The 13072-nt window shown below is 41.0% G+C and overlaps 1 protein-coding gene across 6 annotated transcripts in view; it reads right to left on the reverse strand.

The window, feature by feature from the left end:
* The window catches only part of caprin1b (cell cycle associated protein 1b), a 99283-nt gene that overhangs the window by 41124 nt on the left and 45087 nt on the right, over positions 1-13072 (reverse strand). For all 6 annotated transcript variants that reach the window (XM_078415319.1, XM_078415314.1, XM_078415316.1 and 3 more), the window contains exons 3-5: positions 10179-10265; positions 6341-6579; positions 1925-2007 (exon numbers count right to left, since the gene is read on the reverse strand). In XM_078415319.1, the coding sequence (XP_078271445.1) occupies positions 1925-2007; positions 6341-6579; positions 10179-10265 (409 nt within the window). The remainder of the gene's footprint in view (positions 1-1924; positions 2008-6340; positions 6580-10178; positions 10266-13072) is intronic.

The raw sequence follows: 13072 nt of genomic DNA on the forward strand, positions 1-13072 counted from the left end.
TAACTCTTCCTTTGAATCATGATAATCAATTTCACATGTACCACCTCCAAAGCTTTCAATTTTTTCTCAAAAGCAAGACGTACAGTACTCCCATTGCACAATAATCCCATTGCACCTGAAGTCAACCGAAAATGTGCTAACATAAAACAAAGTATCTGGTCAGGTATAAAACTTCTAACTTTAAATACGAGGACCAGGCCATTTGAGAACCAATGCCCTCATCATAATAACCTGTTGTTAAGCATCTGGCATAAACTGAAACATGCAATTTTGTTTTAACATTCTCTGTAATCCCTCGTGGTTTCCATCAAATAATTCCTATTTAACACATTTACTCCAAAAACATCAGTTATATTTCAGAAATAATAGCCAATTGTTTAAGAAGGAAAATGATTTAAAAAAATTAGACAGTACTTATAATAACTATATTTGAAGAGTTAACCTTAATAAACTTTAATTTCTCTCATTTTTAATTAGAATCAGCATCATCATTGCAAATTTACAGACTACTTAAGCCCAATAACTAGTGTATGTCACCAAGTACTAGAAACATACAGAAACATAGTGCAAATTCCCCGCTGGGATCATAATATAACGAAAGTGACAATGAGCAAAATGGGTTTAGTGGTAAGTTTCAAACTTACAATAACAAAGTTGTTTAACACCTGCTCCTACGCCTTCTCCTTCACCTCCATCCAGAGACCCTAGCAGACTTTCTGGAGGAGACAACCATCTCTTCAAAACTCGTCACCTGCATCCAATGCTCCCTATGTAGTTTCCTTTACATTGCCAAGACCAAACGCGAACTAGGTGACAATTTTGCCCAACCCTTGCACTTTGTTCACCAAGACCTGGTGGATATCCCAGTTGCTGACCATCTAAACTCCCCTTCCCAATCCCACACTGACCTTTCTGTCCTTGTCCTCCTCCATTGCTAGAATGAGGACACACAAACTAGAGAAACAGCACCTCATATTCCACTTGAGTAGCTTACAAGCCAAGGGTATGAACATTGTATTCTCCAATTATAAGTCATATCCCTCTACCCCTCTCTCTTTCCGGTGCACCCCTCTACCCCAGACTACATCCATTTCTCACACTATTTCACTCCTCTTTCCACACCCTCACCCCTACATCCTTCCCTCTGGCTTTACATTTCATTCCTCTTTTCTTCTTATCTAACATTCTTTTGTTTCTTTTTCATCTCCTGCCAATCACTTACTCCACTCTTCTGTCGATCAAAATCCCTCTCACCTGTATCCACTTATCATTTGCAGGTCTTGCTCACCTCTCTTTTCCAACTTTCTTCCCCCATTAAAGTCAATCTAAAGAAGCCTTTCCCCAAAAAGTCATTTATCCACATATTCAGCCTGACTCACTGAATTACTCCATCACTCTATTTTGCTCCAGGATCCTAGCATCTATAGTTCCTTGTGCCACCTGCTTGTCAAATTCAATGGCCACCAGCAATAAATCTAACAAATTGCGTTCATAAGAGACCTGATTACTGCGGGGAGGTTACGAGGAAAGAATTTTTCCTCTCCAAGGCAGCTTTTGTATTCTGCTCATCAATTTCCAAACTAACCTTTAAGTGTTCTCTCATTTCCCATCAAAATCTCATTGTAACCTATTAGGCCTGCGTTATACAAATAATGTTCCCTAATTCATCGATCACATTATATCAAATGTGTGTTCTGGAAAGACTCATTATAGCAGAACTACCTGTATCTACATTACTCAGCCTTTCTTTTGATGAATGAAAATTAACTGGTTTGTCATCTATTTTAACTTGAACCTGCATGTGCCACAGATAAAAGCAGTTACACGACAGTGGAAAATAAATAATCCCAAGAAATAGAGCAAGTCCTTAATTTTTTCATTCTATTCCCATTTTGTCCTCTGCCGACAAACATCAGATACTCACAAGTTGTGGCCCCAACTTTTTTGTCTTTTCCTTCCAGTAGATCCCATAAGTGCACTGATGCTTGTTCAAATTGTTCACACAACCTGTTAACCGTAAAATAACACGGTCAAGCCTGGAGAGTACTTAATATTAAATTATTTCTGGAACATGCTCAACAGTTTTTAAATTGAGCACAAAAATTTAGAAAACTACAAAGCAAATGACAACTTATCAAACTGAAGCACACATTCTTTTCCAACAGATAAGCGAGGTGGACACAGAACACACAACTGGAAATGACAACCAATGTATTGCAGCAGGGGAAGAGGCAGTGTAGTTGGAGAAATTCTTCTCTTCCCCAGGAAATAAGGAATTTTTAGTTTGAAATGTTTCTCAATTACTCTTGGAGGCTGAGGATGTGTTTCCAAGTGGATGTATATATTTTTGATGCAAAAGAAGGAACTGGAGATGATGGTTTAAACCGAAGATAGACACAAAAAGCTGCAGCAGAGCTCCTGGCAGAGCTGGGTGGCAGCTGGAAGTGCTATGATGCCCCCATTAACATTATTGAATAACACACGTATAGAAGGTCACATCAGAAATCAACTGGGTGCAGCAACAGTGGAATAAGAGACTATCATGCAGACCAGAAGCAATGAAGTAGTGCTGGAGTTCCCACGTCCTTGCCCTTCACACAAACAGAAAATGGTCTAAATTTGCTGATGAGACAAAACCTTTGTAGTATTGTGAATTGATTAGGGGGTAATAATAGAAGGGTAATAATAAGGGGCAAAGGGACTGGGTATGTGCTTGTAAAACAGTAAAAGCAGTTTGGCATCAGACAACAGGAATAAGGAATACAAAATTTTGGCTTCACCGAGAAAGACAGAATATTAAAGCAGGTAAGATGAGCTGAAACTTTATAAAGCACTTATCCTCCAGGATCAACTGGAGAACTGCGTTCAATTCTGATTTCACATTATAGACAATAGGTGCAGGAGTAGGCCATTCGGCCCTTCGAGCCAGCACCGCCATTCAATGTGATCATGGCTGATCATTCTCAATCAGTACCCCGTTCCTGCCTTCTCCCCATACCCCCTGATTCCGCTATCCTTAAGAGCTCTATCTAGCTCTCTCTTGAATGCATTCAGAGAATTGGCCTCCACTGCCTTCTGAGGCAGAGAATTCCACAGATTCACAACTCTCTGACTGAAAACGTTTTTCCTCATCTCCATTCTAAATGGCCTACCCCTTAGTCTTAAACTGTGGCCCCTTGTTCTGGACTCCCCCAATTAGACGAAGGATTGAGGTGGTAGAGTTCCAGAAAGATTTAAAAGAATTATTGCTGTAATGGGGGACTATAATTTTCTTTGAAGAGAAAGCTGAGATTTGATCAATTATAAAATGAAGAATCTGGACAAAGCAAATAGTGAAGGCTGTTCCTTCCATTAGCAGGCTTGAGGACTAGACGTTGGAGATATAAAATAAATGGAAGAGAAAAAAAAAGCTTTTATTTTGCAGCATATGGTGGAAGCAGATTCCACAGTGGCTTTCAAAAGAGAATTGGAAAAGTACATAATTGCAAGGCTATGAAGATAGAACCTGTGGATGTAACACCAAAATTTGCTCTGGCAGAGCTGATGCAAACATGGTCTGATAGAAAGCCCATGGAGACATGGTCTGAATGGACTCTTCCCTTTTTGCCACTGTTCTATGATTCTATTTCTCTCAGATAGACAATCAATATTAGCTTCTCCTTTGATACCCATAACAGCAAAAATAAATAAAAAATTATATCCATCACCTCTGCAATAAAGAAATTGATTTTCTCACTTTCCGAGTTTTAAAGATTTCTGATCTGCAACATTAACTTTGTTTCCCTTTCCAAAAAAACCCTCATCTTGCTCAATATTTCCAATATTTTCTATTGCTCATTGACACTTCCACCACTCCACAATCAGCTCATAATTTCAGCCTAATGATGGCAATAGAGAGTTAGATACAATTATGACTTTATCATCAAACCCGTCGACAAGGGAGGTGCTGCTGTAGTCTGGCGGGCTGACTTATACTGTACTGAGGCCAGACACCAGCTCTCTTGGCCTTCTCCTACCTACCCCTTGACCATGACTGACCCCACAGATGAGCACCAGGCTCCAGGACTATCTCTGGTTTCATCATCTCTGGCGATCTGCCCTACAACCTCATCATTTCCAAGTCCCACACGGCCGTCTTCTACCTCCTCCCGAAAATCCACAAGCAGAACTGCCGTCAGACCCATTGTTTCTGCCTGCTCCTGCCCAACTGAGCTCATCCCCACATACCTCAATTCTATCTTATCTCCCCCCCCCTTATCCAATCCCTTCCCATCTACGTCCAGTATAACACACGCGGCCTTCAACTCTAACAACTTTCCGTTTCCAGGCCCCCATTTACTCATTCATCTTTACCAAGGACGTTCAGTCCATCTACACCCCCATTCCCCACCAGGAGGGCTTTAAAACCCTTCGCTTCTGCCTTGAACACAGACCCAACCAATTTCCCTCAACTAACGCTCTCCTCCACCTAGCTGAATTTGTCCTCAGCCTCAATAACTTCTCCTTTGACTCCTCCCATTTCCTCCAAATCAAAGGCAAAGTCATGAGCACTCACATGGGCCCAAGCTATGCCTTCCCTATTTGTCAGGTACCCGGAACATGAGACATACTCTTGACAGACTTCTACTATAAACTTACCGACTGCCAGTTATTTTGACGACACTTCCCCCCACCCTGCCTCATGCAAAAATACTAACCCCTCCTCTCAATTTTTCAGTACCTGCTGCATCTGCTCCCAAGAGGAGGCTTTCCATATTCAAGATACCCAAAGAGGGTCTCAACCCAAAACGTCACCCATTCCTTCTCTCCAGAGATGCTGCCTGTCCTGAGTTACTCCAGCATGTTGTGAGTATCTTTGGTTTAAACGCTGCATCTGCAGTTCCTTCCTACACAAGATGTCTTTATTCTGTAGTGAACGTGGTTTCCCCCTCGGCTGTCATAGATGGATCCCTTGTTCGCATCTCTTGTGTCTTAAGAGTTCTGCTTTCGCTCCCTTTCTCCCTAGATGCACCAAAGACAAGAGTATCTCTGGCCCTCACTATTCACCACACCAGTATCCGCATACAACACCTCATCCTCCAACATTTCGTCACCTGCAACATGATCCCACCACTAATCACATCTTACCATCTCCACCCCTTTCCGCCTTCCGCAGAGACTGGTCACTCCACAACTCCTTGATTCACTCAAGCCTTCCCACCCAAACCACCTCCTCGACGGGTACTATCCCTTGCAACAGGAGATTTCACACCTGTCCATGTACGTCCTCCCTGAACTCCATCCAAGGATACCATCCGTCTTTCCAGGTGAGACAGGGGTTCACATGCACCCCCTCTAACCTCATCTATTGTATCCGGTGCTCCCGATGTGACCTCCTGTACATCAGCAAGACCAAACATTGACTCAGTGACTGTTTAGTTGAATACTTTCACTCAATCTACCTAGGCCTACTGAATCTCCTGGTTGCCAACCATTTCCACTCCCCTTCCCATTCCCATACTGACCTTTCTGTCCTGTACCTCCTCCATTGCAAGAGGTCATAAACAGATTAGATAACCAACACTCATATTTTTGCTATGTCTGGATCAATAACTGTTCAGTTTCCTGTTTAGTTTACTGTCAACTGTTATTGATCCAGACATTGTGCTCACCTTGCCCGTGCAAAGCATCTCAATCTACAGGACAACAGTTGATCATGCACCAAGCCTGCAATGATGCATGGAAGACATATTTTAGCAACTCTTCCATCACTAAATTGCTCTTTCGCTTGTCTTCGTCAAATCCATGATCTAACTCTTCCCTTCAGGATGTGCAGTTTATAATCTATAGGCTCAAGTTTTCATCGCACGGTTTTATTAGCTTTAAGCAGGATCTAACTTTACTATTTAAAGACTTCTTCAAAGTACCCATTAAAATTAAAACAACTTTTCCAGTCACCGACCGTCTCCAAATTTCAGTAGTACTCCACTAACCTATACAACTACACATGTCATAACATATTCTGAAATACCGTTTCTTCTCACTGCAAATTATTGGAGATGATCTGGTCCTGTATCTTCAAGTGCTTTAAACCCCCATCCATGCAAATCATGGAAATTAAGGGAAAACAATATAATAAACACAGTGGAAACACCAAAATAATGTTTGAGCAGATTAAATATTAAACTGTATTAATTTGATAATAAATGTATTCATCAATTAAATCAGATAAAGAGCAATAAGATCAGCCTACTCTGACTTCCACTTAATAGTGTGCAAGACAAAGAACAAGATGTTGTCTTCATAGCATAACCGAGGATGTCTTCATAAGCAAGAACATGTAATTATACTAATTTATTACCTTAGGTTCATGTCTCGTTCAGGTTGCACCAGCTTGTAAAATTCATCCAACATTCCCAGTTCTTCTTCAGTGAGCACAGAGGACCCATTCCAACCTTGTTTCAAGTCAGTACGTGTATCATCATCACCCAATTTGTCCAAAACATACTGTAGCTCAAGGACCGTTTTTAGCCGCTTTTGCTCCACTTCTTCTCGCATCAATTGTTCCCGACGAGCTGCTTTCTTCAGTGATTTCTGGATCTAAACCAAATCATACATTATTTTTACAAACTGAACCAAGGCTTTAATTCCTGTGGCAATAACCTGCTAATGAAAAGATAACCACAGCTAAGACAATTTGGGCAATATATTGGGTCTCATAATCTTACTGATGTATGATGGGAAGAAAATTTGTGATAGAATGCATGACAATCTTTTTTTTAAAAATCTCTACAGAGTGCAATAATTGTCACCATTCAACCTGCACTACACTCAAGGGGCCTGAAACGTCAGCCATTCCTTCTCTCCAGAGATGCTGCCTGTCCCAGCAAGTTACTCCCGCATTTTGTGTCTACCGGAGTGATGTGTTTCTGGGTGATATTATAGGGAGGGTTTGATCAGACAAACTGCTCCTCGGGATGCTGACCTCTGCAGCTGTCTAATCGCTCCACGGACAGCAGTTTCAAGTTTACAGTGGTCATCCATTCACATTCCAGACTATAGCCACCGCCCGCACAAAGCAGCAATTCATTCACTCAAACATTTGTTTTTCTTTTGCATCATCAACAATCCAAGAACGATTGAGAAAACCAAGAATATCTCATGGTCTGGGAAGTGCGACATATTCCCGTTTGAGGAGCAGCTCCGGAACAAGTTACAATGCAAAAGAAAATCGTCACGATCTCGCTCACTCACCGAACCATAAAGCAATAAAACCTACAAAATCATCGTATTTTTTACAAATTAACTGTAAGTGCACCTAATTAATAGTTTTGAAAGCAGTATTTTCTTACCTCGAAGCAAAACTGGAAAATACGGATGAAATGCAGGTCTGTATACACGCAGCAGCTCAGCCGGCAAGAATGTTTAACACAAGTGACCTATGACCTGCGCTGCATAGTCAAGATACCGAACTCGCTTATTGATCTGTGAGGGTAGCGTAGTGGGTGTGGTCTATATGGATTTTAGTGCGGCATTTGAGTCCCTCAAGGTCGGCTGATCCAGAAGATTAAGATGCATGGTATTAACAGTGACTTGTTCACATAAATTCAGAACTAACTTAGTAGTAGACAGGCATGTGAGTGAGGTAAAAAAAAAAGGAGGAAAAGAGCTGAGCGCTTGCTCGGAAAAAATTGGAACATTTTTGAAAATATACACACAAAATTACCAGTTTCAAGCCTCCTTTAGTGCATTTCATAGTAAAAACAGACATTACAAAATAATGTGAATATGTCACAGTATATACTAATAATATTATGAAGTAAATTCGCACATTAATTGATAATCAGCCCAAAAAGGCGGTAATTGGCTTTTCTGCTGTGTTTTATACTTTAACCCTGTCTGAAATAATTTAGTTATATAATCTTGCACTTAAATGTAATATTTACTCATTACAGTTCCACCACTGATTTTCTGGCACTCTTGGTTCCAGAGCTTTGCTGGCTTATCCAGCTGGCTAATGAAGTCGGCTATGGGGATAGATGTTCTGGCTCCAGCTGGGCTGGAGTTCCAGAGCCCCGGCCGCAGGTTGCAAATTCAACCCACCGAACGGCCGTGGAAGTCCCGATGAGGTCGAGATTGGCTGCCTTGCCCAGCCTAGGTGCCACATTTTCGGGGAGACTTCCAGGGCGCAGGGGGGATTTCTTGCGGAACCCCTAGCGACCTCTAGCGGAACCCTAGTATTCATTACAAATCTATACATCGTTTATTTTTTTCCTTTCTTTTTTTCGATCTGATTTCTCCGTTTATTGGCAAAGTGAAAAACGCGGAAATCATGCAAAAGGCGCGGAAAATTCACATGTCTGGTAGAAGGCAGAGGGTTTGTGCTGGAAGGACAATATTCAGACTGGAAGTCTGTGATCAGTGGAGTTCCGCAGGGAACTATGCTGGGACGGACCTCTGTTGTTTGTGATATATATAAATAATTTGGATGTTTGCAGATGACACAAGAGTACTAGGGTCACAGACTGTGAGGAAGGCTGTCTAAGCAGGTAATGGGATATAGATCGGCTGCAGAAATGGGCAGAGTAATGGCAGGTGGGAGTGCCATCAAAGCAAGTGTGAAGTGTTGCACTTAGGGAGGTTAAACGCGAGAGAAAATATACAATTAATGGCATGACCCTTGACAACATTGATGTATAGAGGGATCTTGGGGTCCAAGTTCATAACTCCCTGAAAGTGGCATCACAAATAGATATAGTGGTAAAGGAGGCATATGATTTGCTTGCTTTCATAGGACAGGGCAAGAGCATAAGAGTAAGGAAGTCATGATGCGGCTTTATAGGATTTAGTTAGGCCGCATTTAGAGTAGTGTGCGCAGTTCTGGTCACCCTAGTGCAGGAGGGATGTGGATGCTTTGGAGAGGGTGCAGAGATGGTTGACCAAAATGATGCCTGGATTGTGAGGTTGTGACAGTTAGACAGATTTGGATTGTTTTCTCTTGAATACCAGAGTTTACAGGGCAACCCGATAGAAGTATATAAAATTATGAGATATAGGTTAGGATAGACTGTCGGAACCTTTTTCCCAGGCTGAAAAAAAAAATCAAATAGCAGGGGGCATAGATTTAAGGTGAGAGGGGTAAAGTTTAAAGGAAATGGGCAGGGCAAGTTTTTGTTTACACACATGCACACACAGGATAGTAAGGGCTTGGAAAGGTCTATCAGGGTGCTGGTTGAGGCAGATACAATAGTGGCATTTAAAAGACTTTTGGATAGGGGAATAGAGGGATATGCAGGCAGATAGTTGGTGTTCGGATCTTGTTTGACATAGACATTGTAGGCCAAAGGGCCTGTTCTTGTGCTGTATTGTTCTATGTTCTCATTTTAGCAAAATGGAACATAAAACAAATTGTATAACTTACAGGGAATTCAAATAATAAATTACTTTTGACAAGACCTTTTTCCTCAGCACACAGTTTAACCTCTATTTCAAAAAATAGGAAACTCACAATCTGAGAATAACAACATCAGCAAACAGGCCTGACTTAGGCAGTCTTGTTCTGTAGCTTTTCTTGAATTATGTTGATACCAGTCAAGAAAGGATAGCTGACAACAACTGAAAAATAATCTTTATGCCTGGTTCAATCTGGAGTTCCTCTAACTGCTTATTGTTCGACAAGGATAGTCTAGGTTTGCAATTCAAATCTGGGTCACCAGCTGACTCCAGAGTAAGACATAAACCAAGCAAAATACTGATCAGAAAAAAATTAACCAGTCGACAATTTGAAGAAGGTTCTACACCCGTCACAGTACTTTTAAAGTTTAGAGATACGGCATAGAAACAGGGTCTTCGGTCCACCGAGTCTGTACCAAACTAGCGAATACCCGAACACCAGTTCTATTCTACACACTTAACACAATTTAGATATTTTTTTCAGTGCAAGCAGGTGAATGAGACCTAAACCCGAGTGTTTGACTGCCAGACCAAAATGCTACAATGAATCCATACTTTGTGGGATGGAATCAAGTAGGCTACTACTGTAACAGCACTAAAGGGTGGAGAAATTGATGCACCAATTCATTTCACACATTTCAAAAGATGAAAGACAGTTAATGTTACCAAAATTAAGGAACAATTATCAGTTTCTATCTAATTAACAGCCCAGTCACCCACCTCCACAAAACTGTTAGGATACTTACATCTTGGCCTAATGCAATAAAGCTCCGCTGCAATTCACGAGCAAACTCCAGGTTATTTGCAACTTCTTGTAACTTTCCAACAGCTTCCTACAAGAAATGACACCATAATCTTTAAAGACCAAATGATCATTGCATAAAAGTTACTTGATACTTAACTGTAAACCCTGCCATTAGACAATGACAACTTCTTAGCAGTTAATTACAATATTATTTAATCAAGTCAACGTGTAACAATGAATGTTTATTGCATTTACATAGAAACATAGAAAATAGGTGCAGGAGTAGGCCATTCGGCCCTTCGAGCCTGCACCGCCATTCAATATGATCATGGCTGATCATCCAACTCAGTATCCCGTACCTGCCTTCTCTCCATACCCCCTGATCCCTTTAGCCACAAGGGCCACATCTAACTCCCTCTTAAATATAGCCAATGAACTGGCCTCAACTACCTTCTGTGGCAGAGAATTCCACAGATTCACCACTCTCTGTGTGAAAAAAAACGTTCTCATCTCGGTCCTAAAAGACTTCCCCCTAATCCTTAAACTGTGACCCCTTGTTCTGGACTTCCCCAACATCGGGAACAATCTTCCTGCATCTAGCCTGTCCAACCCCTTAAGAATCTTGTAAGTTTCTATAAGATCCCCCCTCAATCTTCTAAATTCCAGCGAGTACAAGCCGAGTCTATCCAGTCTTTCTTCATATGAAAGTCCTGCCATCCCAGGAATCAATCTGGTGAACATTCTCTGTACTCCCTCTATGCCAAGAATGTCTTTCCTCAGATTAGGAGACCAAAACTGTACACAATACTCCAGGTGTGGTCTCACCAATGCCCTGTACAACTGCAGCAGAACCTCCCTGCTCCTATACTCAAATCCCCTCGCTATGAATGCCAACATACCATTCGCTTTCTTCACTGCCTGCTGCACCTGCATGCCTACTTTCAATGACTGGTGTACCACGACACCCAGGTCTCGTTGCATCTCCCCTTCTCCTAATCGGCCACCATTCAGATAATAGTCTGCTTTAGAATTTAGAATTCAAGCCAACAGAAGAATGGTTTAACTTTGAAAGTTTAACATCCAAGAAATCCCTATAAACCTCACTTTCATCCACTAATTAGGTCTTTAGATCTATTCTTGTGTCAGAGCAGTAGATATAATTAGAAGTTAATATCAAGAAATGCTGTCAGTTTCAGTAAATATATTCAACTTTATCACTAAATCTCAAAATGTTGAATATTCTTTTCAATTTGGGATTGCCTTAATGCAAGGGGCTTGGATCGCAAAGATTTGTGAAGTGCACCCAGGAGAGATTTTTTTTGAGCCAGCATGTAGATAGTCCTAGGAGAGATGAGGCCTTAAGAGAATTGGACTAAAGAAATGGATTTAATCTTGGGAAATGAAGCCAAGCAAGTGGTGGAAGAGTCAGTGGGAGTGCCTTTTTAGGGATAGTAGTAACAATTCTCATTGTTTCACTTAGTTATAGACAGGGATAAGTATGATCTTCATCAGGTGTGAGGTGATGCATTTTGGGACTGAAAACATGGATTGGACATGAAAAGAAAATGGGAGGGCTTTGGGGACTTTTGATGATCAGAGGGACCTTGGGGTACAAATCAATTAATCCCTCGAAGTGGCAGCACAAGTGGAAGGGCCGGGAAGTAATCACATTAGATTCTTACCTTCGTCAGCCATAGCACAGAATACAAGAGCTGGGACATTGTGTTACAACTTCATAATAGTTTGTACTTGGATTACCACATGCAATTCTGGTCACAAAATTATAGGAAGGGTGTGATTGTGGAGAGAGTGCAGAGGAGATTACAAGGAGCATTTAATTTTAAGGAGATTGGATAAAACAGGTTTGTTTCCCCTGGAGCAGATGCGATTGAGGATAACCCCAATCATCCTCATGATAGATGTACAAAATTTTGAGAGGGGAGAAGTAAGTAGATATTGAGTATTGCTTCCCTATTAATGGGAATCCATCAGGAGAGCATAGGTTTGAAGTGGGAAGTAAGTTTAGAATGGATGCAAGAGATATTTCACCCCATCCCAGTGTATTTTTGGAATCTGAAGTGAGCTGCCTGAGATAGAAGGCAAACATTCAACATTTAACTATCTAAACTAGCTTGGATTACCAATTCATAACAGACTACCAATTTAACGTGAGTAAACAGGATTGCACAAGTGGTGTAACAGTTGGAGCGGACATAGTTGGCCAATGGTTCTGTTGCTGTGCTGATCAACTTAAAGTCTACTGATTAATTGAAAAGAACATATTCCCAATCAATGCACGAAAATATATTGAGAACTTAACAATTTCTTAGAAAACAATCCAAAATATTGTCAGCAGAGTTTTTTAATTGTTGTCAGCAGAGTTCTTTATTGGCTGTAATTAATATTCAGGCATATACAAAAGCAAGCAGTAAGAATGCAGTTATGTATGCATAAATGCATGCATTTTAACCACGTGTTTGGCTAATGTAACCCCACTTTTTAAGAAAGGAGGGAAAGAAAAAACAGGGAATTATAGACCAGTTAGCATGACATCGGTGGTAAGGAAGATGTTTGAGTCAATTATTAAAGATGTAATAGTAGCACATTTGGAAAGCAGTGACAGGATCGGTCAGAATCAGCATGGATTTATGAGGGGGAAATCATGCTTGACTAATCTTCTGGAATTTTTTAAGGATGTAACAAGTAGAATGGATAAGGGAGAGCCAGTGGATGTGGTGTATCTGGACTTTCAAAAAGACTTTGACAAGGTCCCACAAGAGATTAGTGTGCAAAATTAGAGCACATGGTATTGGGGGTACGGTATTGACACGGATAGAGAACTGATTAGCAGACAGGGAGCAAAGATTAGGAATTAATGGGTCATTTTCAGAATGG

This window comes from Rhinoraja longicauda, chromosome 18, assembly GCF_053455715.1.
Source record: "Rhinoraja longicauda isolate Sanriku21f chromosome 18, sRhiLon1.1, whole genome shotgun sequence".
In the NCBI taxonomy this organism is placed as follows: Eukaryota; Metazoa; Chordata; class Chondrichthyes; order Rajiformes; family Arhynchobatidae; genus Rhinoraja; species Rhinoraja longicauda.